A 27,533-nucleotide genomic window follows, 5' to 3' on the forward strand; every position below is an offset into this window, starting at 1 on the left:
TGGAGCATTATTGATTTATTAGAAAAACTAGTAAATGGGTTTTCTCTGGTTGGTGGAAGCACATTTGAGCAGGTGGAGGACAAGGCCCCGCTGGCCCCAGGGCCAGCCCCAGATCGCGTGGTCTGTGCCCAACAGGGCTGCAGTCGTGTGTAGCTGCCTCCTCCTCCCTTGTGTCCTCCCTGAGCTTGCTTGTCCAAAGGACCAAGTCATATGGTCCTGGTTCCCTGTCTGCTCCCACTAAAGGGAGGGGAGAGAGATCCAGGACCAACCTCGGGGACCCTGGTTGCCCTCCAATAGGCAGGAAAGAGAAATGGTGTGGTGGGGACGCTGGGCCTTCCACAAGCTTCCTGTTACTGGTGCTAGTTGTGGGGGCTGGGGGGAGGCCTGAGGACCCTCCATACCCCCCTCAGCCAATCAGTTCAGGCAGGGGGTGAAGGGGAAAGAGAGAGGGAAGGAGGACTGCCTGACCGTGCCCAGAAGGAGCTTCGTGTAAGCTGCCCTGGGGAGGAAGCCTGTTATGCTGGTGTGGACGGGAGCTGTGTCAACCTAGTTTGGGAATACCGTTAAAAGACTGCAAAGTAGAAAACGGAAGGAGGGGAAAAAGAAACCTTGCCAGGGCACCAGGAGCTTAGCCCCAGGTGGCACAGTCTCCCAAAGCTGGGCTCCTGTAGGCTCAGTCCTGTTGGTTGAGTGCCTCGGGGCTTGCGTGATGGGAGAGGGATGTGTGGGGAGCTGGCAATAGAGGGGCCACATGCAGCCGGCTGCCAGTCTGGGGGACCCGGGGTGGTGAAATCCTACCTCTTCCTTTGGGATCCTTCCATTCTTTGGACTATGGAGTCACTTGCTGGAAATGTCTCACCTCAGTTGCAGCTTTGGCACTCATGGAGGGGACAGGGTGGTCCTTGGTCTCCCTAAAGATTGGCCCAGGGAGAGGAGGAAGATTCTTGCCACTATCTGCCTTGGAGCAGGACATGCCCTCAGATGCACTAGAGGCCTTCTTCATCACCAGTTGAGTATGGTCACCTCACTGCCTCCTGCCTTGGTTTCCCCAGATGGAGAAAGAGGCTGGTGAATGGTATATACTAGCTTTCCTGTAGATGCAAAGAGGGATGCAGGATTAGATGCAGAGAGGCCAAGTGAAGACCCTGGCTCTAAAGGTGGGGCCACCTGATCTGGGGGTGCTGGGCTCTATTGGAGAACTTCCCTCCTGTTCTTGTCTGCTGAAGTTAGCTTCCCCGTGGCAGGGTGGTATTGATCTCTAAGCTGTGCCTGCACTAGGGGCTCCTGGGAAGGCTTAGTGACTCTGGATGCCTACCCTTGGAGTTGCTACGTGGGCCTCACTCACATCCAGAGGAATCATCTGGGTGTGTCTGAGCCTCCTCATGGGGAAGGTAATGGAACAGCAGCCCCTGGGACTTTTATGGTCTCTTCAGGGGTAACACCTGATGCCCCCAGCATGACCCCTCTTTTGGACTTAACCCCAGTCCGGACGCTGGGCTGGCACTGTATTGCTTTCAGGGTGCTGGAGGAGATCCTTGTTGGAACGAGTGCCCTCTTCCCTCCAGAAGTCTGACCTTAACAGCATGGGGAAGGCTATCCCTGGGCAAATAGGTTGTTGCAGGCCTCCTTTAGGCTATGCTTTGGGAAGGGGGAGGGGTGTTGGACGTTGGGTGACCTCTGCACCCATGTGACTTTCCCACGACCCAAGGCCAGGACCTTCAGGAGAAGCGGAGCAAGGGGTGCCATACCCTCAGGGCCCAAACCCAGCATTTGTCCCAGCTGTCCAGGGGTTGTGTTATAATGGGAGGTAATACCCAGGTATGGTTCCTTTTGCCACCCCAGAGTGACAGGTCATGAACTTTGCTGTCCGTCCAGCCAGCACCCTCAGATGGTACCAGCTGCAGACAGGACACACTGGGCATTGGGCTTTGGGCTGCTTTGCTGTAGGTGCTGGGGCATTTTTCTTGTATCTAGGAATCTGTACTGTCTCCCTGAGGGGCCCTGGGGCTGAATCGTACTGTGCTGGTTTGGTGGGGAGGGTCCTAGAGTGGAGAGGCAGAGCCCTGGGCAGTGTCCAGGTCTGTCTGTCTCCTTCACCTCTGAGCCTTACGCTGCTCTGTTGTTTTAAGAAGACCAGCTTGAGAGCTTTTACCTCCCTTTTACCACCTGTGGTGGTAGCAGAGGGCACCGGAGGCAGCCTGAGGCCCTTGCATATAAGACCCACCAACCTTGGACTGCACCGTTTGTTTGTTTTGGTGAGAGAAAGAAGAGGGAAGGGATCAGGTGGCCCTTGAAGTGAGAGTCCCAGTTCTGAGGAAGCCCAGTGGGGAGGAGGCCCATTGTGTCCTCTGGGTCCCCAGGGGCCCCTTGCCTAGAGCTAGAGCCCTGTGTGGTTACCTGAAGCTCCTTCCTCATGCCCCTAAGGGGCAGGTCAGGTGTTTCCAGTGTCCTCTTCTCTTTCCCTGGCTGTGACCAAAGGGGAGGTGGCCCCAAGCAAGATCTGCTTTGGGAGTGGGCAGCGTCTGAGGAACCTCTTCTCTCTTTTCCAGCTTTTATGGGGCTTGGGGGTTGGAGGGCCCTCATACTGGAGGAGGGGTGTGGGAGAGGAAGGCCTGTGCCTGGGAAACCATTTCCTGCCACAGGGGTCCCTGGCCTTCCCCCCGGACCGGGACTGCACGAAGGCGGAGGCAGGCGTCAGCCGGAGGGCAGAGGCAGGGATCGCGGCACAGCGGGCCCAGGCCACCGGATCGCAGGCGCAGGCAGGCGCAGGCAGCGGGTGGCCCGGGCGGTGGGCTGCGGGAAGGACCGGCCCGGGCTGAGGCCCCAGGCGCCCCGCCAGTCCCTGCACAGCTCGGTCCTGCTGGCGGGGCTCCAGAGAGGCTACTTCTTTTTGGGGAAGAAGCTGAATCTCTTCTCCTTGTCTTTCTTGCCAAGGCTGGCGTCGGGGCCGGTGATGGAGGGCAGGGGCAAGCTCTGGGCCTTCACGCGGATGCTCTGGGATTCGTTGATGGCGGTGCTCACGCCCTGCAGCCAGGACAGCATCTCCTCCTGCAACGCAGAAGGGTCATGGGCCACAAAGGAGGGGGGTGCCCCTGGGACTTCCGAGGGAGCCACCTGCTGCTTTATCAGCAAGAGTCTGGGCTAGGCTGCCCTGTACTACTTACCTCATCCTTGCCATGGAAGAGCCACTCGCTGCCATTGCTCAGCCTAGGACAAAAAAAGGTTTCCTGCCATGTGGCCACCTCTGCCTGGACAGAGGGCTGGCTCACCCCACAGACCCAAGCCTCCCCCTGACCACAACCCTCAGAGGCAGGTAAAAATCAGGACCATCAGCCTCTTTGATTTGAAAAATGCTAGGCCTGGAGCTGGTCTCCTACAGGGGCCCCTGTCCAGCCACTGATGCCAAACTAAGCCTGCAGGGAATGGGCACGGGCCAGGAGGGCCTCACCTCAGCTTGAAGACATGCTTCTTCTTCTTATAGTTGGCAGCAATCTCACAGATGGCGTGTCTCAGGGCCAGGGGTTCCTCCCCATGGTAGGGCACCCCCAGGGCCAGGTTCTTGGCGTCCTTGTAGAAGGTCAGTTCGCTGTTCCGGAGAACACAGTACAGGTTGTTCCAGGACCTGTGGAAACAGGCAGGTCCCCCACGGTCCGGTTATGACAGCTCTGTAATGAATTCTAGCTTTACCATTTTGTAAAAAATTAGTATACTAGGGGCGCCTGGGTGGCTCATTTCGTTGGGCATCTGACTCTTGGTTTTGGCTCAGGGCATGATCTCGCGGTTTCATGGGTTCGAGCCCCACATCAGGCTCTGTGCTGGCGGCAGAGACTGCTTGGGATTCTCTCTCTCCCCCTCTCTACTCCTCCCCCACTCCTGCTGTCTCAATCTCTCTCAAAATAAACTTACAAAAAAAAATAGTAACACAGTTTATGGTTAAGAAAGGAAATAAAAATCATCTGCCTGTAATTCCACCATCAAAAGCTACTGTTAACATTTTACATATTCTAGTCTTTTCTATTCACACATTCACATTTTCTTCTATTCACATATATAATGAAAATTGGGTTATACTGAATATTTAATTTCATATCCTTTTATTTATATCCTTTTAAGATTATCACTATATCATGAGTGTTTTCCCATATCCTTCAAATCTTTCCCCAAAATAATTTTGAATTGCTATCTGGTATCCCACCATATATACAAATAATCCCTTTATTGGTGGGCCTTGTAATTACTGGAAATTCAAACAGTGCAGTTTAAACAGCAATGGGATAGGGGCGCCTGGGTGGCGCAGTCGGTTAAGCGTCCGACTTCAGCCAGGTCACGATCTCGTGGTCCGTGAGTTCGAGCCCCGCGTCAGGCTCTGGGCTGATGGCTCAGAGCCTGGAGCCTGTTTCCGATTCTGTGTCTCCCTCTTTCTCTGCCCCTCCCCCGTTCATGCTCTGTCTCTCTCTGTCCCAAAAATAAATAAACGTTGAAAAAAAAAATTAAACAGCAATGGGATAAACATTCATGCATAAATGTTTGCTATAGCTCTGATCTTACCTCGAGATAAATTTCTAAAAGTAGAATTATTGAGTCTAAGACCAATAGTGTAAACTTAACCTTGCAAAGCACTTGAGCATCCATTAGCATGTTTGATCCTTACCACACAACTGTGAAGTGAACAGAGCAGGGTTTTGTCGATGGAAATATGCACGGTATACTGCACCAGCACTTTTTTTTTTTTTAATTTTTTTTTTTCAACGTTTATTTATTTTTGGGACAGAGAGAGACAGAGCATGAACGGGCGAGGGGCAGAGAGAGAGGGAGACACAGAATCGGAAACAGGCTCCAGGCTCTGAGCCATCAGCCCAGAACCCGACGCAGGGCTCGAACTCACGGACCGCGAGATCGTGACCTGGCTGAAGTCGGACGCTTAACCGACTGCGCCACCCAGGCGCCCCAAGCACTTTTTAAAGATACATACTTGTGCAAATCAAGACTCAGCTGATGTTTGGGAGATGAGCTCATAAGCTAATGTGTGGGCTGACCTGAGCTCCTTGACTGGCCAATGGGAAACAGGTTGCCTTTTTACCTCTCACAGTAATGAATGCTGGGAAACATTAAGCTTTTCTTACTCCTCCTCCTCTTCCTTCGCCCCCCCCCGCCCCCCCCCTGCCTCCCAACCCCCATTGCTCTCTTTCTCCTCCCTCCCTTTGGAAAGCAGGAAGGTGAAGAATTTTGGGGCACATGGGGAAGAAGGACTGCAAGTTCAGAGAGAGAACTTGACCTGTACTGTACAACCTGGCTGCAGAGCCATTTTTACAGAGCCCAGCTTTCTGACACCCAGAGGGAGATCCTCCAGGAAGGGTCAGGGACCTTTCCTCTAGCCCTCACCACCTTCCTTGAGCTTGTAGCCCAAGTAAGGCAGTTGCTGAGAAGGAGCTGGGTCTTATCCTGCCTTAAACAAATGACTTAACTTCTCTGAAATTCTGTTTTTCTATCTGGAAAATAGAATCTTCAATAGCACAGAGCAGTTGTGAAGATTTTAGCATGGTAGGTGCTCAGTCAATGCTAGTTTCTCCTTTTCTGGTGGACTCTGTATAAACAATAGACTTCTTCAGGGTGGTTGGTCCCCCAAATTCATTTTTGAAATTTGAATTAGTTTTTTAGCCTGTCTCCCCAGTACGGGCTCTGTATGCAGCCCTGGAGCCCTGGGAATGTGGCTGCTTCAACCTCTCAAAGCTGTCCTGTGTCCCTGGGACCCTGGAAAGCTCCCCAAAAAACAGAGGCCCCAGGGACCTTGGGTAGAAGCAGCTCTGGACAGACCGAATTCAAGGACATAACTGCCTCAGGGCCAGGAAAGGGCACAGCCTTCGAATGAGTTCCTCAGGGTCACAGAATTGCTGTATGACAGCACTGGGAGGGACCTCCAGAAGGCATGTATGCCAACCCCATTCTTCCTATTTTACAGTGGGGGAAACTGAGGCCCAGATTTGTTAAAAAGTGGGACTTGGTCAAGGATATGTTGTTACTGCCAAGACGTACCTACCTGTTACCCAGCCCTGGATTAAGAAAAACTAGTAGTATTGAGAACCTACTCTGTGTCAGGCTCAGTATCTGTACCCAAGAGGCATGCTATCATCATCGTTATCCCTGTTTTGCAAATGGGGAAACGAAGGCTGAGTAACTTGTACGAGGGCGTAGGATTTGAACTCAGGACTGGAACTGAAGATAGGCTTTTCCCATCGTGCCAAGTAGCCCCTAGGCTGGCCCAAAGGGGTGCTCAGACCAGAGACAAAGGGCACCCTCTCTCCCAACACATACCCGTGCTGCTGAGGCTCTGTTGGTGGAGAAGTCCTTGGGAGCCGCCCCCCCTACCAGCAGGTGGCCCCTGCCTCACATACCTGTTGGATGCCTTCTTATTGGGCCCCTCCAGGTCATGCTTTCGGCCCAGGTAGCCCTCCATCTGCACACTGTACCCGTGGTCCCGCTGGGCTGGCAGCGTTGTAGGTTCGTCACCCTCGCTCAGAGGCGTGTCCAGGACTTTATAGAGAGGCTCGGTGGTGGGCCTCTCATCCCCACTGGATTTCTCCTCCTGTGGCCCTGGAGGGGGTGGCGGCTGCAGGTCCTGAGGCCACTGCCTCTCTTCTTCCCCCTGCTCAGGGTCATATGGGAGGAGCACACCTTGCTGGGGGTTCAGACCCAGGGGTGGCTACTCGGCAGGATTGGGAAGTCTGAGGTCCCCTCCTGACCTTGCTTCCTTACTGCTGTGTGCCTCCTGGTTTTCCCTTGACTTGCTGAGCCACCTGGTCTGCTTCTCTTAGACCCCGCCCATGCCTCTGGTTCCATTCCCACTCCCTCACCTTTCAACATAGTGACAAGAGGTTCTTAGAATGAGCTGAGGGGCCTAGGTGATGATTTCACTGCTGGGGGTTTCCAATGCAGCTGGCAAAGCCCTGGATCACTGCTGGCTCCAGGCCCCCCACCCCTGCTTCAGCAGAGGTGCTCCGACTCCAACTGAGTTATATATAGGCTCTGGCAAGATTGCATAAGAAAGGTGCTATTCAACTGGAGCGCTGAATGGGAACTCTGCTGGTACCTGCTCTGGCTAAGGCCCCGGAGCTAAGGGGTCAGGCCCTCAGTCCCCCTACCACCTTACAAAGGGAGAACCTAGATCCTCCCTGGTCAAGGTGCAGGACCAACTGGCCCTGCTCCCAGCACTGGACAGGGATTTGTTGCGAGTAGGGCAGTGCTTCCTAACCCTGGTTGCCTTCTACAGTCCCCAACTTCAACAAAATACACCCTGGAGTGGGGTCAGCACATTGGTATTTCTGAATAAGCTTTTCATGCTCTCTAATGAGCAGCTGAAGTGGAGAATCCCCAGGTTAGGAGCCATCACTCCAGGGAAAAGCTGTGGCTTTCACCTCTCTGCACTTCCCTTTGCAGGGTGGGGTGCTCCTGCCCCTACCTAGCCCAACGAGGGGCCTCCATGCCCAGAAGGGGAGCCGACCTATACCAACGCAGAGGCATTGGTGATCTGCCTTTGTGCCCTGTTGCAGAAGAGGGGGAGGATGGATGAGGGTAGCAGGGGGGCAGCCAGCCTCTCCCTGCCAGGTAGGGCACAGAGGAGTGTGTGCCAAATGGGCACCAATGCAGGCAGCCTAGCTTGAGCCATCTGGCTAGGACCCTGTCTCCAAGGCCTGACTATTGGAGACCTTACAGCACCAGGTGGGAAGGGTCCTATGCCACGTCTGGATGCCTGAAGGACCAAGGACATCACCCAGGAGGATCAGAACGTCCCCACGCAGTAGAGACTGCCTCCTTTTCTACTCCCTACTTCTTGCCCCACAACTGAAGGTGGAGGCCTGGAGGAGCCAGAGAAGAGCAGAGACCCTGTGCTCCCCATTGTGGGTCCTTTAGACCATGGATCAAACCTGAAATAGAGAAATGGAGGATGAGAGAATGTGGACACTACCCTGGATAGCAGATTGAAGGTTTAAACTGAAACAGACTGGGTAGGCTTTTCAGCAGATGGAAGTGACCAAGGACTGCCTGAGATGGTACGAAGGAATGGAAGAAGAGGCTCAATGGAGAGGTCTGAGGCAGTGATTGGAGGAAGGGTAAAGCTGGTCATGTTTGTATTCCATCAAATTAGGATGGTCCAATAAACAGTTTTAAGTTGGCAGTCCAGTAAGATCTCATTTAAAGAAAGGATAACATGTCTGAAAAGTTTGAAAACCACTAACCTGGTCTACTGCCTTCAATCTACAAGGAAATCTATTCTCAGAGAGGTTAAGTGACTTACCCAAGGTCACACAGCTAACAGGTATCAAAAGAGCATGCACTCCAGAATTAGAAAACCTGAGTTTTTATCACATTGTTAGGTCTTTCATCTTTTCCTTAGAGCCCCTTGAGCGCTGTGACTGGTTCACACTCCTCTTTACACATCTGCAGTACTTGTATGTTCAAGTGTCTGCAGTGAGCTAGCACTGGCCACAGGGATTTAGAGGCCTCAAACCACTGCCTGGGTCATCTAGCAGGGTAGAAGGGCAAAGTTGGCAGGGATGAGCCTGGGAGCGGGCTTTTTCTTTGGACTCAAGCCAACCTCTGACTTGGGTATAAAGGTTGGGAGGCGGATTATTAATGCAGAAGGTAAAGCCTCTTTCCACCCCCTACCTCTCCATCTGGCTGCACTGCTCCCCTTCATCCTGGGCCAGGGTGTTCCTTGCACCTGCCATGGGGTGTCAGAGAAGACCTTCTGCCACGTTTGCCTCTCACTCAGCCTCTACCCTCCTAGGACTGGTTTTACTAGGCACTGTCCACATATTCTTCCTATACTTACATTCTCTTAACATTTCTGAACTGTCCTCTGGGAAAAAAAAAAAAAAAAAAAGGCAGATTTTTCCAGGACTGCCTCCCAACTTAATCTCAACCTTTCTTCTGCTTCCTCCTAATGAGTGCCTGACCCACATCCCCTAGCAGGTACGTACATTCAGAGGACCTGGCCTGTGTGATCAAAAGTTAAATGGCCAGGTTACGGGTTTGTTTTAGAAAATGGGAGTTTCCAATGTATGCAAACATTTCTTCTGTGCCCTTGACTATTCATGTGGAATAGACTGCCCTGAAGGCCAAGGCTGAGAAGGAGCTGAGGGTGAGGGTGAGGGGTAGAAGTGTCTGGTGGCTGCTGGCTGCCTCCCAGGCCCAGAGCTGGCAGCGCTGCTCTTCTGGGCTGAGGAAGGAGCCACAGATGAGAATGATGGGGCATGGTTTTGGCCAGAGGGACCTTCCTTTCCCAGGCTCCAGGAGGAAATCTTCGTGCTGTCTTCTAAAAGAAAGTTGGGGAAGGGAGGGGAGGTGGTGACCGTCGTCCTGCTGCTGCCCCCCAAAACCGTGCCATACTTTCATATGGAGACTCTGCCTTGCCCTACAGGGGAGGGGCTGTGGCCCAGAGCTGGCTACTTGTGTGGCTGTAGGGAGAGGCAGGTTCTGCCGAAGGGCCCTGGAGAGATGGTCTAAGAGTCCATTCTGTCCTCTGTGTTGTAAGGTGGAAGGCCTGCTGCTTCAGCCCTTAGATCACAAGGAAGATGCACAGATTATAGCTGCAGTGCTGAGGGTGCCTAGCCTGGAAACACCACCCACTGGAGCTGGGGACACTCAAAGAGGGGGACTGGAGGAAATTCTAGATGTCAGGCTGGAGCAGCTGGGGAGTCTAGACTTTAAGTGGAGGTGACAGCCTGCAGGAGAATGGGCCAAGGTGGGGGCTGGGATATAGGAGGGTGCTGCCTGTAGCATGGAGGTTTGGGGAACAGATGGGTGAAGCAGGGGCATCTGAGAGGAGGGCGTGTGAGCCGGCTGCTGGGATCATGATGTCAGAAGAGGGCAGGGGGCAGGCAGCATTGGCTGCTGGTAGGGGACATCAGGGGAGGAAAGGCACAGGCAGGAGAGGCTTTTAGGATCTCTCAGGATTGCAGTCAAACAGGGAGAGGCCCCGGTTCCTGACGGGCAGGAAATGGCCACCTTTTCAGGGTCTTTTCAGCTTGACTTTTTAGCATATTGCCTTCCTAGGAAGCTGGCTTGGGCAGGGGAAGTAGGCAGAGCCTTGAGGGTCTTCTCCACAAAGGAGGCTCAAGAATAGGAGAAGGGGGACAAGATGGGTGCATTTCTGCTCTGGACTAAAGGAGATGGAGGTGTGCTTCCATGCCCGGACAGGGGTGTAGAAGACAGCAGACAGACAACTAACACTCCAGTCCCCGGGAGAAAAATAACCTGGACTGTGACCACAGGGTGTTTTGGAGTTTCTAGAAGATGCCCAGTGAGCCCAGATGTATTAACAAGCAAGGAAACGCAAGTGAGGGGGCTTGTCCCTAAAGGAGATATTGATAAGCGAGAACCAGGGTGTGAGGGTGCACCCAGGGAGAGGCCATTCCTCCTTGTGGTGCGATCGTCTTGCCTGCTGATCTCATGGCAGGGACTCAGCCCAGAGTGTATACGTAGGGGTATCTAGGGAGAGATGCTCCAGGAAGGCTGGTTTGGGAGGGCTCTGGCAATGGGTGTTAGAATTCACATGGAGGATGCTTCATTTAAGAAGATGAAGGACTGTAGTGAGGAAGACACAAAAAATGAAGACTGGAAATAATCTACTAGGTGCCAGATGTTCTACCTACATTCTCTCTTCCGATCCTCACAGTCTGAGGCAGGTATCATCCCTATCCCTATCTTACAGATTCGGATAAGTGGGGTCAGGGAGGAGTAACTTGTTCAGCCACACATCTAGTGAGTGAGGAGTTGAAGCAGAGCTGTCTGGTCGCTTCCTCCTACGGAATCCTGCTGCAGAAGGGGCGGGGTACTGTTGCTCCAGAGGAGAGCACCTACCAATGTGGTTCCTGCTCTACATTTGTAAGACGAGTCAGAAAACACCTGAACGGGCCAGAAGAGGGGCTTGGTGCTGGACGACACCTACTGCTGGATGCCTTAGGCAACCAAGTCGTGCTTCAACTGGGGTGGAGGGAAGCTGGCCACTTCTGCAGCCGAGAATTGCACTCTCCCCCAGTGTCTGATGTCTGGATGCTTGTCCTCTGGGTAAGGGGTGGGAAGGACTGTGGGCAGGCAGGTTGGGAAGACTGTTCAGAAGACAGCTGTTTGCAAGAGAAGAAAAAGATTGTTGAGTTGAGAGCAGCCAAAGAAATCAAGAGATGGGAACTCAGGGCGAGCAGAGACAAATGCCTCCAGAGGGAAGGCAGGAGCAGCTGGGGTGGAGAGATGGGATGAGCCATCAGTCCATCTGAGATGACAACTGGGAAACCAGGGAAGATGACAGGAGGAGCCACCAGGTGAAGTGAGGGGAAAGGAGAGGGGAGTGTGCAGGGTCCCCTCAAACAGGGAGGGGAGGACCTGGTCCACCGCCCTCGTGGATGGGAGGCTTCCTTGGGAGCGGTCTTCACCATTCCTACCACCGGCTCTTCCGGGCCTGCCCTGGAGAAGCTGGTGGCTCCTCCATCCTGCTGTGATTCGGAAAGACTAAAGAGTTAGAAGATGCCCGCACCCTCCCCCCCCCATCCAGATCTTACGCCCAGTGGTCAAGTTGGCAGCTTCAAACCCCTTTTCTCAGATGCCTCCAATGTTAATGGAGTTCTGTCCTGAGTCCATCAGTATCTGGGATGCTCTGAAACACAGCTTGGAAGGAAGAATGCAGAGGCAGCCTTTGGAGCAGCCAGGCCAGGAAGATCACATGTGGCCACAGCATGGAAAGCTGGGCACACCCAGTGGTGGACACAGGTCCAGAAAGAGCCTGGAGTATCAGGGTGCAGTGCCAGACTGTAGGCAGACCCCTCCCCGCCGCCCCCCACACCCACTGATTCAGGCATCCTGGGGAGACAGGGCCAAGCCCAGGTTTAGGGGAAAACAGAGACCTTTCCAGGTCCCTTCTGCTCATTAGGAACAAATAGGATTCACACAGGCTGAAAAATGCCTGAAGCAGCAAGCAGTTCCTTTGGGCCTCACGGGGCGGGGAGAAAGGACTGGAACACTTGCTCGGGCAAGAAGAGACACAGCTGCTCCACACATCCCCACATCCCCACATCCCTTCCATCCAAGGACGTGGAACCTGGCCTCTGGTTGCTGATTACAGCTTCAGGCTGCCTGCCAGGAGGGCTGTTCTGAGGAGAGCCTGGGGGGGGGGGTGGTGGGGGTAGGGGCGACAGCTGCTGGAGCCAGCCAGGCACCTTCTGAAAGGTATACCCGCTCAGCTCCTGGGGCACGTCCCTCCCATTTCCAAGCGCTGGTTACTGCCCTCAAGCTGCGGCAACCTCTGAAATTCTGGAAGGGAGAGGCGAGGGACCTAGACTCCCCACATTTACCCCTAATGAGATGCCTGTCCTCTCCCAGGCAGCCAGCTGCAGGCAGTCTTGGAAGGTCATGGTAAGAGTGACGTCTGTGAGCTGCACTTGGGTAAGAATCTTTCCTGACAACCTGATGAAGGGACCTGATAATGACCAGCACCCAGCAGTTGCTTTCCAGAGTAGCCTCAAGTTCCAGAGGCTAACAGGGCACGACCACGTGGTGAACACTGAAGACTGCCTCTTTCTTGTTGTCACAGCCCCTCAGAGCACCAGTACCTCTCAGAGATGCCATTCACATTGTCACAGCTGTCCCGTTGGGAGAATTCCTCAAGCAGGCCCCAATTCCCACCCCAAAGCCAAGAACTAGATGCCATGCACAGAAGACATCCCAGCACTGTTGGCTGGGACCTTTAAGCCTGGAGTGATCTGAAATGACCTGGATCCTCTGCAGTACCATTTTCCCCCGTGAAATCAATCACAACCTTTCAACAATCAACACCTCCCTGCAGATGCACTGGGGATTCTGAGGCACCCAGGGCCTGGGAGATGAGAATGCTTAGCAAGAACCCCAGGCCCTTCCCACAGCCACCCCCAGGATGAAGGGACACATACAGGCAGGGGGTACTGGGGTGACAGTGCCAGGCACTGAGAGGAAGGGGAACGCTCAGCCTGCTGCCAGGCCCCCATCCAGTGCCCCGGGGCCATCTTCAGGGCATAGACTTTGGCAGGAGCTGAGGCCCAACCCTGCCTCTCTTTCCCAAGCCAAGAACAAAGGCAAACACCCCAGCCCCTTGCCTCTTCTTTCCCATCCAGCCTCATACCAGCTAGCACCTGACAAGCTAACAGGCTCCTTAGAACTAAGGATGGGACCAGAGGAAAGTGGGGAAACCCATCTCTCCCAGCCCCTCCCTTTATTTAAGTATACTGTTGATATACAGGAACGTTCTGGACTTTCTGCAATCCCAAAGAGGGCTTTATAAGGGTGAGGAGACCCAGGACGATTAGGTGGTTTGTATAAAATCATACAGGAAGGTTCTAGCAGCATTAAGGACTAGAACCCAATGTCCTGACTTCCACTCCAGAAGTTTTGGCTTTTGTGATACCTTATTTTTTTCTGCTTGGCCTCACGCACACACATACTTACCTGTATGAAAGGACCAGTTTTTTTTTTTACCAGAACGTGCTCTGATGTGGAAAGGTGGTGAGGGAGGCAATCAATTGTACAATGATGTATTTGAGGAAAAGATGGACGTGGAATGCACTCCAGTCCGTGTGTGTGTCTGCGTGTGCTTTTCCAGGTGTTTACCTGGAAAGGGGGGGTACCGAGCTGGGGCCTGCAGGGTGGCTACCCGTGGTGTGTAGCAGGTGTCTGGTCCACTCCCATCTGTTCCCCCAAGCAGGAAGCCAGCATGCACTAGTGATGGGTTTCACATAAAGCAGCACCACATGGATCGATTCTACAGGGCACCCACACCAGACCACACACATGGGACAGCGTGAGAGCCACCCTAACCCAGGCCCGGCCGGGGAGAAGGCTCAGCACACTGCCAGCCCTTCCTGGGAGAGGCCAGTGGTTTCTGAAAAGGTGTCCCAGCCTGCGTGGGACCCATTTTCCTCTCTCCTCATATCAAAGACCGACTGGGTATCACACCCTCCCTTGGAGTTTTGTAGATCCTCATAAAACCCAACAAAGGGCTCAGAAAGGAGAAGCGGCAGGAAATTTGTTTCCATGAGGCCTCAGGCCTGGTATTCACTTGATTTGCCATCTGGATTCTTCCTGTAGCAAACACAGGCATCCTCCCATTTGACGGAGTGGCTGGCTCTTGGGAAGGGTCTCAGATGTGGGTTCGTTCCCACCTTCCAGAGATACTCAGGTCCAAGCAGGTTTTATTCCCCCAAACCCAGGGACATTCAGGTGTTGGATGGAGGCAGCTCTGACGCACACGTAATTACATTTGCACAGACGTACATGACACGGACAATGGAGTTGCTCAGGTGGCCACAAAGGAGCCCGCAGACCGGGGACACCACTGCACGTAAAGACACACAGGGACGCACAGCCGAAGCACAGGTGGTGCCGGACAGTCCCAGCCCCAGTGTCCACAGTTCGGGCAGCCCTCAAGTTCTCTCTCCTTCCGGCGGGGGCTGTTTCAGGCAAAAGGGGCTGGGACCAAGTCCGCCAGAGATCCCACATGCGGTGATGGGAGCTTCAGAGAGCACTTCTGGGAAGGACCCTCCATTGGGAGCCCAGGAATGCCCTCTGCTGGACATGAAGGGCTGGTGCAGCTCAGAAAGGGACTCCGGCCAGGCTGGAGGCAGCAGAGGGAGCTCAGAGTGTGGAAGAGTGTGTGAGTGTGAGTGTGTGTGGCTCTCAGGGGTGTGAGAAGGGTTGGCAGACCTGACAGGGATTTTGCACAGGAAATAATCACTGTATGTGCATTTTTCTGGGGTGGTGCACGTATCAGAAATTTCCACCTATAATGCCAATTTCCCTTAAAGGTTCAGGCAAGCTTAACGGGGCAACTAGAGAGGTGGGGTACATGCATTGGTGAGCCATGCAAGGCACGTGCCGAAGTCTTGTCTTCTTCTCAGCCGCTCCCCAGGGCATTTCTCCAAAACCTAGGTTACAGCCTTACCCGGCTCCCTGTACAGACACCCTGGGTCTTTTCAGCTTATGGACCTATTCCTTCCTGAAGACATGTGCCCCAAGCCTCCAGCAGCTGGTTTGTCTTGGACCCTCCCAACACCTCTGCCAGCCAGGACTCTGATGCACCTTACTTTCCTACAAGTTTGGGGGACTGGCCCTGTGACCCAGAAGCCCTGGTGCTCTCCTTCACTCCTGCACAGCTCCTTGAAGTCTGTTCCTGCTTCAGAGCCAGCTCCATATCCAAACTCACTGACTCACAGGCATCAGGCCTGGGAGCAGCAAAAGGAAGGAGGCTCTGTGTAGGAGGGAGGGATCTGCTAGAGGGTGGCTGTCCCCGCTCCACTGCCCTAAATGTCTGTGGCTGGCGCAGGCGGGATCAGATGGTCTATTTGTGCATGTGAGAGAGAGAGAGAGAGAGAGAGAGAGAGAGAGAGAGAGAGAGAGAGAGGGAGAGTGTGTGTGTGTGTGTTCAGGGCCTACTGTGTGAAGGATGGACTGAGAGGGAAAATGGGAAAAAGAATGATGTGGAAAAATAAACCTTCCCTGGATAAACTGTTTCTCCTAATGTAGATGGTGATGTATTTATACAATAAAATTTATTAGACTAGATAATACCAAACTAATAGAGTCATATGAGTGGGCGGGCATGTCAGTTTCTTCTGGGTTGAAGGAAGGAGGCCAATTATTCTAGAGATTAAGGAAACCTAAGTTAAAAAGGAAGACTGATCTGAAGGAGGAGTCTGGAAGGCTGGGTGGTGTGCTCCTGTCCTCGCCTTCTGCCTCGGCTGAGCCTAGTAGGGATGAGCAGGTTCTGGCAGCAATGACTCCCAGGAACCAGACAAACCAGACAGGAAACTGACCGGGGACGTTCTCTCGGTGGCTGCGCGATGCGGACCTCGGGGAGCCTCCCCTGCTGTCTCGCCTTCCTCCTCTTGAGGCCTAGAGAGGACACAGCCCCTCTTTAGAAACCACCTCCCTGAGGCCGATGCCTACCCCCAAGGCACACATATCAGCTATCTCCTGGTCCAGGCCTCCTGGCAACAGGCACTTAGCAAGGAGCTGCTTAATCTGAAGAGTTTGGCAGATACTTCAGAAACGGACATGGTCGTGCACAAAATGGCCTCTCAGGCACGTGTGCAGGTGGTGCCCAGAGCAGGGGAGGTGATTCTTCAGCAGCCACTGCTCTCTACCCATTTCTGCCTGTACCCCTAGATTCGAGGGAAACAAAAGCTCCTCTCTGCCTTTAAGCTACAGACACTCCAGATTTCTCTGGCTAGTGGCCCAGGTGTGAGAGGTCACATGTGCACTGTTAAAACATCAGGGGGCCTGTTTCTGGTTAAAAAAGTACCCTCCCTCTCCCTTCCCACCCATCCTCCTTGGCAGAGTGCTCCTGCTGGGTCTACCGCCTGGCCCTCGCCATACTTACCCAGGCTCCTCCTCAGGTCTCTCTGGGGTCTGGCGTTCTTTTAGCTCAAGCTAGGGGAAGCAAAAGGCCCAGAGTATCAGAGCAGTCACAGAGAAGAGCTTGCCGTTAGACCAACTTTCTCTACAGATGGCTCCCAATACAGCTGGTGTTTGCTCCTTTTGAAAATACTTACCCCTTTTGCCTTTCACATTCAAAAGTACTTTCTACCTCTCCCATTTCCTTCCCACTCTCCCCCTTGCCAAGCCTCTTACACTGTCCATGGGTGCCTAATAATGGGCTCAGAGTTCTTGACTTGAGACAACCACCCCCCCCAGGCGTGGCTGCTGAGAGCCTCCCAGCGCCCGTTCCCAGCTCACCGTAGTGGGCTTCTCCAGGGCCGCAAAGCGCTCTGCCCAGCTGGCTGTGGATTTCTCAAAGGCTTCATGCCTCTTGATAAGCTTTTCCACACTATCCACCGTGTGTCCAAAGTCCCGGCTGGCCAGGTAGGGCTCCTGGGCGATCAACCACGCTTCGGCCACAGAGGCGTCCCTCGAGAACTGGCACACTTCCAGTACTGCCACGGGGAACAAGCCACAGATACCCCCACAGGGCCCAGGGGCCTGTTAGCACCCAATGGGGGGCTGCTCAGCAGACAGGGAGCTAGCGGTCAGGCAGGAGGCCCGCACGGGTGCTGGTGAATTACGCAGACACCCTGCTCCGTGGTGACCTGTGCCAGAAACCACTCTATCCCCGCGCCACACCAGGCCCCTTCCTCATCTCTACCCAGAGTTACATTTGAAAAACACGTTAATCAGAACTCGAATTTGAAAACAAAATGTAATTTAGAGGTCTCCTCTTGAGGAGCAGCCTTTTGCCCTGAACACCCTCTCTTCCCAGCCCGCGGCTATCTCACATAATCACGCACAAGCAGCCATGGGCCCTGTAGGCCTTCCTGGCTTGTGCGTGGCTCCTCCCTGAGTGGCAGGGTTTTCCACCTCTCCTGTCTCCAGCTGAGGAGGACAGAGCTCTTTATGTGCCTGACACGCCTCAGATCAAATATGCAGGAAGCTCTAGAGCCTTACCCCGTGACCACCCCCCACCCCCAGATTACAGCTCTACAGGGACACCAGCCTGGCACGAGGCGGCACATCTTCCCAGCTCAGGTTCTGCCTAGACCTGGGCGAGCCCGAGGGCGAGCAGGGAGAAGGCATGCTGGCGGGTGAAAGGTGGGCTTCCAGCAGCCTGTCCACACAGGTCTGTATGGACCCCAGAACCTTGCAGATGAGTGGTGCTGCGGGGGGCGGGGGCTCATCTCCAGGCAGTGAAAGTCACCCCTCCATGCCCCTACCTCAGCAGGCATCTGCACTCCCTCCCCCCCCCCCCCCCCAGGTTCTGGGTCCCAGAGGTACTCACACATGCGGAGCCGCTCCCAGCGGGCCTCCCACCTCTCGTTCATCTCCTTCCTCCTGTAGAGCACCTGCTTCAGTTTCTCACTGATCTGGGGGAAGGAAGGGAGAATCACTCAGGCTTTGGGAAACCTTTCCCCTGTCTGGGAGGGTATGCAAATGGATCCTGCAAAGCATGCTGGGTTTGGTCACATGGATCTGACTTCAAGTCTGGCCCTGCCACTTGCCAGCTGTGCAACCCTGGGCAAGTTACTTAACCTCTCTGAGGCACATGTGCCTCACCCTAGGAAATGGGTGTTGTCAATCCCACGTGTGTGCATGTCATGGTTGGTTAGGCGGGTTGTGAGACTGCTCTCCACTACTAAGCTGCCAACCTTGCATGGGTTTGGTGAGGCTGTAATCCCTGGGCCTGCACACAGCCCTGGTGCTCCATGAGTGAAAGAAAGAGGAGTCTCCTCAGAGAAACCATGGCCCCCAGCACCTTCCCCAGGAAGCTGTCTGGCCCAGCAAGAGTGAGGGCAAGGACACGGAGGGGCTCATCTTCACCCCACTGTCCCTCTCACCTCCTCCGAGGCCTGGTGCTGCCTCTGCAGCAGGGACTCGCCCAGCTCCAGGCAGGCGCTAAAGTTCTTGCTCCGGGTTTCAATCTCTGCCTTGATGCCCTGGTGATACTTCATGAGCAGCTCCACCGAGGAGACATCCCTGGGGAAGGGGGGAGAGTCAGGAATCGAGGAGGGAGTTTGGGGGAAGAAGGAAACTCTGGGTGACTCTGGCCTGCCTGATGCCAAGTCCTGACTGGAGAGGGCCACCCCCTGCCTGCCTGAGAGTCTGCACACACTTCCTCCTCTCTCTCTGAGCAGCCGAGCCCCAGCAGGAACACTGATGCCCTGGTGTCTGCCGTTGGTCAGTTGGCAGGGGATAGGCGGGGGATCTGGGAACACCCAAAGAAGCCTGAGAACATTCTTTGACAACAAAAAGGAATAAAGTACCGACACATCCTACAACATGGATGAACCTTAGAAAGATTGTGCCAGGTGAAAGAAGCCAATCATGAAAGACCACATAATGTAGAATTCCTTTTCTATGAGCAGTCTAGTATAGGCAAATCTAGAGAGACAGAAAGCAGATTCGTGGTCGCCAGGGGCTGGGGGAGGAGGAAATCATGGGGCGATGACTACTAAAGAGTACAGGGTCTCTTTTAGGGGTGATGAAAATCTTCTAAACTTGGATTGTGGTGATGGTTGTAAAAAAAACCCCTGGATGGGGCACTTTAAAAGGCTGAATTATACGGTATGTGAGTTACTTCAGGGTAACAATGTCAAATATAAAGGCTTGGCCGTCAGGATGGGCACCCTAGGACACAGGGACAGAGGTGGGCTGGTGACCATTGCCTTTCATGGACAATGAGCTCCTTCCTGAGCTCCCCAGCCCAGCACTGGGGGGAAGAGTGCACAGTCTCGGACCCGCCCGGCTTCGGGTCCGTGAAGTGCTTATTTTCACGGACAGCTGTGGTCCTCGCCCTGCCGTCAGATCTGAATGGCAGAGGTGTTTCTCGCCACTCTCAGGGCTCCCTTCACTCTGAAGTGCTTGGTCCCCCCCACCAGAAGCTGAGCCACTCAGTTTCTGCCCAGGCCCAGCCTCAGGTGCCCCCACAGTCCAGGACTGTCTCTCCAAGGAGGAGTAGTGCCCCGAGGGCAGCACACTGGTCCGCCAGCCTCTGGGACCAAGTGGCTGAGGAGAGGGGCTGCCTTGAGGACGTCCCCCTTACCTGGGCCTCTCCTGGGTCTCGATCTGCCGGATGATGCCCTCCATCCAGGAGAGGAGGTCTCGGACCATGCTCAAGAAGCGGAATTTGTCTGCCGTGTCCACCAGCTGGGTACGGCGTCCCGCACAGGCGTCGAGCAGTGCTTGCCACGCAGCAGACACCTCCTGCTCCTTGTTCTGGATGGCATCTGCTTTTTCCCCAGCGTATGCTGTCTGCAGGCGGGTGGCCACGTCCTGGAACTGCTGTACCTGTGGTCGGGCGAAATTGGACGTTGTTCCCCAGAAAGACGTGTCTTGGGCCTCTGATGGGCAAGGGCAAGGGATCTGTCTCCTCCTAGTCTCCCTCCCCAGGGCTCTTCTAGAAGGCAAGATCTTCAGCCTCCCACCAACACTGGGGGAAAAGGCACCTTGTTTTGGCCTCTATGGACCCATGCCATCCCTGGGGCTTTGAGGAGGATACAGGAGTGGAAGGGACCCTATGCCCTTTGATCTCCCTAGAATTAATGGGAGTAACTATGTGCCAGGCACTGTTCTAAACATTTTCTTATTTATTACTTTCTTAATCTTTACAACCATCCCATGAAAGAGGTACTATTGTGATTCCTGGTTTCAAGACGAGGAAACTGAGGCACAGGGAGGCTTGGTGACTGGCCTGAGGTCATTCACACTAGAAGAGGGGTGCAGACTGGGGGTATGCTCCTGAGTTCCTGTTCTTAACCACTCAACATGCTGCCTCTCTGAGGAAGGGGCTGTACCGGACCCTCTGTCTAAGGCCAGTCCCAGCACAATGAAGCCTTATTCCTGAGACTTCAGCAGGCTGTGCCCACCTCAGGGGCTCTGGCAACCACAAGGCACAAGAGCCTCATGACAGACCCCACCTCCAGCTGGACAAATTCCTGGGAGGTCCTCTCTTGGGTGAACCAGGGCCCAACCTGCCTTGGCGTCCCATCCCTGAACCCTGATGGGTGGGTGCAGGATTCCATAGCTAGCCTCTCTCCCAGTCTCTCTGGAAGGCCGCCGAGGCCCCGGCATTAAGATCCTTTGCTCTCACCCTTTCGATCACATCAAGTTCTGTGGAGCCCTACGGACCTTCAGAGGTGTCTTGGAGGCCTTCCAGTGATGGGAAGAGGGGATCTAAGCAGATCTTGGGGTCCCTCCAGCTCCCATATAGAAAGACCAAACAGCCTGGTGGCTGAGGGCATGGTGTGTATAGCTAGACTGCCAGAATCTGAATCTTGGCTCCACTGTTGATCTATGTGTTCCCAGCCAACTTGTTCACTCTCTCTATGCCTTGCTTTCCTCATCTATAAAATGCAGATAATGTTAGAAGCTACTTCAGGGGGTGGCAATGAGGATTCAGTGCCTAAATAGATTGCTTATACCCATACCTGGTGCTAGAAAAGGAACATACATATATGTTCGCTCGTAACACTGTTATATGACCAGAGAAAGAACATTTTAAGGTATGTTTTGCGTTGGGCTTTTCTGAAGATTCAGTTTGAAGAACTACTTCTGAAGCTAAGGAATGTCTGAAAGCCGCAGCTCCCTGCCTTTTTGCCCCGAGCTGTTGCCTTTCTTAGGAGGTGAAATTTCCTGGTGTCCATTCTAGACGTTTCACCTCTAGAAGCCAGAGAGGCCTCGACGCCCCCGGGGGCCTGGTCATGGGGAAGATGTGAAAGGCAGGTCCCTGGAGCCTGCAGGTGGGCAGCAAGGGACAGAAGGCACCTGCAAGCCCAGCATCTGCAGCTCCCGCTCAAAGGCAGTGTGCACCCGGTGGAAAGACTCGGCAGTGCTGGCGTCCAGCCCCACGTCCTCGGGCAGCTCACGGTGCTTCTCATCGATGAGGCCCAGGATCTCGGCGCCCGTGTAGAAGTAGCGGTGCAGGTCATGGGAGGCGGCCAGCAGCTGCATGCGCGTGTCGATGAGCTCTAGCAGGTCCGCCCACATCTCGTTCAGCCCATCCTTCCACTCGGCGATGGTGGCCGCTTCGCTGTGGCCTGCGTCGATGAGCCGCTCGATGATGATGTTCACGTTGTCCACCCGTTCCTGCCCAATCGCCCCAGTCTCCCGGGCAAAGTCCCGGAACTTGTCCCGGAGCAGCTAGACACGGGGTAAACAGAAACGTGGTTATGGGGCCCAGGGGTGGGGTGGTGTCATCACCCCAGCTGCAGACTTTCTTGAGTGGCAGCCAGAGCACCTGGAGCCACAGTCCCACACCTGCCCAGGGCAGCCTGAGTCCACAGTGGTGTCTGCATCTCCGGGTAGCAGTGTGTGCGCGTGCGTGCGCGCCCGGAGTGACCGCTCCTGCAACTATGGCATTCGAGGAAGACAGAGAAAGCAGTTGTGAGTACTCACAGTGACATGGTCGAAGTCTTGCCCCATTTCAAGGGAAGAGGCCATCCGCTCCTTTTCCGTAATCCACTGCTCCAAGTCATCCGCCTCCCTCTTCAGCTGGAACAGGTGGTACATGTTCTCCAGCTTCCGCCTGCGCTCCTCCGCCATGTCCTTCAGCCCTGCATACTGCTTGTCCACCTGCCCCTGAAGCCGGATGATCTGTTCCCTGGAATTCAAAATAAGAAAGCACTCAGAGATGGAGGCAGAGAGCCCAGAGCAGCTAGTGCAGGGGAGCTGATGTACTCCTCCCACCTGTGGCAGGGATACATGGGGAGGGAAGGCAGGAGAAATGACAGCAGCTTTCCCCGGGTAGGTGCTGGGGAGAAAAAAAGAACCATCCCTGAGACCAGAATGCCTCAAGGTGCCTCCCACCATTATCCATCACCCAGGGAAGCTTAGAGAGACAAAAAAGAAGCCCCTCCATATTCCTCCAAGGAGGCTGAAGGAGCAGCACTATGAGCGGGCTCCAGCACCAGCAGGGAGGGGCCTGTGGTCCCAGGCACTCAACCCCTGGGGCTCCCCTGAGAGACGCTGTGGTGGATGCTGAAACCCCACAGTGGTGTATGCCCTGTGGGCAGCCGAGGACAGGGCTGAGCCTGGGGTGGGAGGTGCAGCCTGAGGTGTGCAACCCAGTGGGCCCCATCTGTGCAGAACCAACTAGATGGGTGTCGGTTTTCTACCTTCATGCCCACACAATGATTTTGCTGAGACACTGTGAGATCCTGAAGTATCCTCTGGACCATAAAGAGAAAAGCGAAGTTACTCTTCAGTGTCTCTTAGCATAATCTAACTCTACGAAAGATTAGGTCTCTTGGTTCACCAAGAGGGGAATTTTGCTATCGCATTTTCTGATCTTTTTGCAAATCAGGCTTTAGTTGGCCCCGTTTGAAGCTACTCACACAAAACCAAAACATGAAATGGAATTGGGCCAATCAACAGTTTTCTCAAACCCACAGTTTCCATGAAAACTGTTGCTATTTTCCCCAAAACTGTTGCTATTTTCCCACTTGGACCCGCAGGGATCCCGGTTGGTGGGGCCCCGGCCAAGTCGCTCTTGGTGCACACGCACCCCTCAGGGTGGCCTGCAGAGAGCAGGCTCTGGGCCCTGGAGGCCAGCTGCTTGATGTTCCTCCCGTACTCCTCCACCGTGTGTTGCTGCCTCAGATGCCGCTTCAGCATCACGATGGCGCCCTCTTCATCCTAGGAGGCAGCGGCTGTCAGGGCACCTGCTCAGGGAGGTGCTCGAGACTGGGGGGGGGGGGGGGGGGGCAGCCAGGCTCACGGGACCCCCCCCCCCCACACAAACACACAAAGAAAACTGTGCATGATTCCTTCCTGTGATTCCTTTCCCATGACATCCTACCTTCCTCTTGGTTCTTTTCTGACTCCTACCCTCCCAGGCCCAGCTCCACCCTTCTGACCCCAGGAGAACTTCCTTAGAGATCCTGCACACCTCATCTCCCATCCCTCCTGTGGCAGGCCATCAGTACAGAATCCATGGCATGAGAAAGGTGAGGAAATCTTGGGTTAGGTCAAATCTAAGTTGGCAGACAGGGCACCTGACTGCAGTGTGTATGCTATAGCGGGTATCCTCACACACCCAGACGTACCAGGTATGACTGCCCCCCGACTGCCCCAGCCTGACCCCCCCCCCCCCAGCCCGGGCCGACCTTCGGGGTCTCGTCGGAGATGATGTAGAGCTCCTGCTCACTGATCCAGGCCTCGGCCTCGCCTGCGTCCAGGTAGTACTGCTGTGCCTCGCTGGCGTCCCGCAGGCGCTGCAGCCTTCCGGCCGCTGCCTCCCGCAGGGTGTCCCACAAACCCTGCAGGCGCCCCAAGCGCTCCTCGATGTCCTGGCAGTCGACCTCTGCCACCTCCACCAGCCGCTGCCCTCTCTGCAGCACATCCTCCACCCGTGGCGCATGGCCCAGGATCTCATTCTGCAGGGTCTGTGGGCGGAGGGGAAGGGCTCAGAGGCGGGGCTCTCCCGCCACAAAGGGGGGCCAGGCTTGCACTCTGGCACCTTCGCGGGCAGGCTCCTGCACGGAAAAGCTAGTGCCGAGCAGGTGGTGGCCGTAAAAACTGCCCCTGACCACGTGCCAGGCGCGGCGCTAGGCACCACCCAGCACCCTCTGCCCGCCGTCAGAGAGGAGCATGGAGGGCAGTGAGGAGCCGCTAGGTAACATGTGGGCAAAGAGTGGCAGCGCGGCATTTGAATGTGGCCCTCTCTGCGCCCTGTGCTTCCTGTGTCTCAGCAGAGCTTGCTTCTTAGCTGTACTTGTTGGAGGAAAGGAAAATAATTTTTAAATGGCCTTGATATCTTATTTTAGCATTCTGGCTCCATGTACAACAGTTGACAGTTATTCCTTGTTCAGATTTTAGGATTTGGGCTCCCCGCCTCCCCATTTCCATGCCTCAAATCTTTTGTGAACTTTGTATTATTTCCTGTTTAAGCATTTAGCCACCAAAATAGCATTCTCCTCTCACTCTGGTGTCTAGGTCACCTTTTTCCTCAGGGGGCCATGACCCACGTGGGACTTACTTTCTGGGTCCTGGAGCCCCAAGCCTACTTGTTTCTTGTGTGTGGGCTCTCGGCTCCTTACACCCCCTCTCCTCCCTTTGTACAATTTGCCTGTGGCCTTTAAAACCACCCAGAGGGCGGGGGCAAGAGCTGTACACACAAGTAGTGCAGTGACTGTCAGCATTTAAAATCTACAGACCCAGCACTATCCACAAGTCACCCAACTTGCTGAAATGCCTTTTTACCCTTTCGACCCGAAATCTCAATTCTGACAATTTTTTGTGGTCCGTCTAATTGAATTCAAACAACCCATGGTGTCAGCTCCGTGTGCCTCTTTACTATTCCTGAGATCTTACGACCTCTGCAAGGGATCCTACAAGGTATTTCGCTCCCTCTTTTTAAGCAATTCCTTTATCGGCTCCCATGCAGTGTGCTCACTTATGATGTATTCTTCGTACCTCACGTGACCAACATGTATTTATTATTTCCTGGGTACAAGGCCTTGTTCCAGTTTCTAGGGACAGCCTGGGAACAAGATAAATAAAACCCCTGCCCTCATAAAGCTTACGCTGTTGTAGAGGGAATAGAAGGTGAGCATGCAAATAAGTGAATAAATGTGGATAATGGGTACCATGAGGAAAATACTGCAATGAGATGAAGAATGTCCACTGATGTGTGCTGATGGCTACCTGAGCTCGGGGTGTCAGAAAGGGCTTTCCTGAGGAGATGGCATGAGTTACGAGAAGGAGGCAACCTCACAAAGACTTGGGGCGTGAGTGTTGCCGGCAAGACGGAAGAGTGAGTGTGAAGTCCCTGGGGTGGAAGCAAGCCTGCAATATCTGTAGGCCAGAGACAGGGCCAGGAAAGCTACAATACTGTGATGAGGAGGGCCAAAGTGATGAGAGGTGACTTTAGAGGAAGGCAGGGGCCAGATCAGGTGGGACAGTGGTTCTTAACCCTGGTTGCACATTGAATAATCTGGGAAGACATACAGAGTCAGGGCCCTATCCCCAGAGACCTTAATTAATTTATCTGACACAGGAACTGGGCATTCTTAGGTTTCAAAGTTCCCTCAGGTGATTCTCATGTGCAGCCAAAGTTGAGAACCATTCATACCTTGCAGGATTTGTTCTAGTTGCAATGGACAGCCATTAGAGCAGTGGTTCTCAAAGTGGGATCCCAGACCCATGGCATCATTATCACCCAGGATCTTGATAGATATGCAAATTATGAGGCTCTACTCCCAGAGTCTGAATCAGTAGACCTGAGGTGGATCCCAGTCAACTGTGTTTTAACAAGCCCTCTAGGGGAGTCTGATGCACACTGAACTTTGAGAACCACTGCAATAGAGGGAGTGATGAAAGGAGATTTAAGCTTTAGCTAGTCTAGTGTAAAGTCGTCTTTACTAGGGCAGCCATGCTCTCCCAGGAGACTACCTTTCCCTTCTTGTTTAGGGGAACCCCATCCATATTTGTCTTGCTCTTTTCCTGAAATAGCAACCTTCATCCAGGGGAGTTCAGAGTCTTTTGGCAATAACACCAAGGTTAGACAGAGTCAAAATCTTTAGTGTTGCAGGGAGTGATGTTGGCTCATTTTACAGTTGAGGAAACTGAGGCCCCAAGAATACACTCTTCTGCCAGTGTCCTTCTTTTAAATGGAGGTTGTGACATTAATTGAATCCCCACCTACTACTTTCTGGCCCAAGTCCCTCCCTGTGCCCACTGGAGGCTTTATGACTAGGTTGTGTCAACTGGAAGCAAAGGGTCTGAGAGTTTTCAGACACCTCTTTGAATGTAAATCAGACCCCTGCACAGCAGCTGGGCTCTGTGAGCAGATGTCAGCTGCTATTGTTTTGAGGAAGTACTATCTGTCCTGACCTTGGACAGGAGATACCCAAGGAGCTGCGATACTGACTGGCATTCTGGGACACACTGCTCTTCTCTGGGATAAGTTCCCAGGCTCTCACTGCTCTTGGCTGTGGCTGCCCCCACTCCCCGACCCAGAGAGGAGACCGGGCAGCAGGGGCAACTCTCTGCCCAAGAGTAGGGTCTGTGGCCAGCCCATCTGGACACAGAGACACCCTGAGCCCATGCAGCTGTATCTTCTTGGAAGATACAAGAGCATACTTGTATTCCTGATATAGGAGGAAATATGGCATCTGCTCACTTCCAGGAGTCTCACCAGGGCCACAGAAGTAACTAGGGTCATCAGGCTTAAGAAAGAGCAGAACAGCAAGTGGATGTTGTTCCAAAGGTTCAGATACCAAGTTTAGTGGCTTCCTAATGGGGTTTGAGCCCCACAAATATTCTCATGTGTTGGGAGAAATGGGTCCTACTTACCCTGAGGGCCAGGCTCAGCCCTGGAAGAGGGGCAAGTCATTATTGAGAAAGAAATCAGGAACTATGGGCTTCCTTTCAGGGAGGCCATGGGATACAGAAGCCGTAAAGCACAATAAACCCTGGGCCAGGGCTTCTGGGTCCTGCACTCACGTATGCTCTGATGGGTCTAAATGCCCCCAAATCCTTAAACATCTGGACATCCCCTGACCAGCCCGGCTCTGCTATGGACTTCCCAGAATTCTCTCTGCCATCACCAAAGCTTCTCTTTCTATGGGGTCTGTGAGCCTCATTGCTACCAATGAGAATAATAATCTGCTGTTGCTGGCTTTCTGCATGTCAAGGCTGGGAGCTCCTCCCTGGGAAGGGCAGGGGCAGGGAGGAGGTGGTGGGGGTGGGGGGGGACACTAACCAGGTGAAGCAGGACTCACCTGATTCTTCTTCATGAACAGCTGTACAGTTTGTAGATTCGTGCCATAGTCTGCTGACTGGGCCAGAGGCAGCCTCTCTTCCACCCACAGCTGTAGAGACCAGAAGGCAGGGGCAGCTGATGATGGTCATGGTCAACTTTTCCCCACACACTCACCTGGGTCAGACAGAGCTCTTTCCTGCTGTGTCTCCCCGGTTATTCCCAACACCCCATGAGGATTTTGCCCCCATTTTATAGATGGGGACAGTTTGATATTATGAGGTTCCAAATGACTTGCTCCTGGTCACACACGGGGCAGGTAACA

The 27,533-nt window shown here is 54.0% G+C and overlaps 1 protein-coding gene across 3 annotated transcripts in view; it reads right to left on the reverse strand.

Annotated features, from left to right (window-relative positions):
* SPTB (spectrin beta, erythrocytic) overlaps positions 1 to 27,533 on the reverse strand; it is a 129,369-nt gene continuing 101,836 nt past the window's right edge. For 2 of the 3 annotated variants that reach the window (XM_030319306.1, XM_030319307.2), the window contains exons 22-36: positions 27,231 to 27,320; positions 23,613 to 23,891; positions 23,012 to 23,142; positions 21,904 to 22,108; positions 21,274 to 21,648; positions 19,553 to 19,797; positions 18,348 to 18,486; positions 17,792 to 17,876; positions 16,756 to 16,952; positions 16,400 to 16,449; positions 15,834 to 15,912; positions 6,393 to 6,643; positions 3,449 to 3,622; positions 3,165 to 3,207; positions 1 to 3,048 (exon numbers count right to left, since the gene is read on the reverse strand). In XM_030319306.1, the coding sequence (XP_030175166.1) occupies positions 2,881 to 3,048; positions 3,165 to 3,207; positions 3,449 to 3,622; positions 6,393 to 6,643; positions 15,834 to 15,912; positions 16,400 to 16,449; positions 16,756 to 16,952; positions 17,792 to 17,876; positions 18,348 to 18,486; positions 19,553 to 19,797; positions 21,274 to 21,648; positions 21,904 to 22,108; positions 23,012 to 23,142; positions 23,613 to 23,891; positions 27,231 to 27,320 (2,511 nt within the window). In that variant the 3' untranslated portion in view covers positions 1 to 2,880. The remainder of the gene's footprint in view (positions 3,049 to 3,164; positions 3,208 to 3,448; positions 3,623 to 6,392; positions 6,644 to 15,833; positions 15,913 to 16,399; positions 16,450 to 16,755; positions 16,953 to 17,791; positions 17,877 to 18,347; positions 18,487 to 19,552; positions 19,798 to 21,273; positions 21,649 to 21,903; positions 22,109 to 23,011; positions 23,143 to 23,612; positions 23,892 to 27,230; positions 27,321 to 27,533) is intronic. The other variant, XR_003969577.1, reaches the window with a different exon arrangement.

This window comes from Lynx canadensis, chromosome B3, assembly GCF_007474595.2.
Source record: "Lynx canadensis isolate LIC74 chromosome B3, mLynCan4.pri.v2, whole genome shotgun sequence".
NCBI classification, from domain to species: domain Eukaryota; kingdom Metazoa; phylum Chordata; class Mammalia; order Carnivora; family Felidae; genus Lynx; species Lynx canadensis.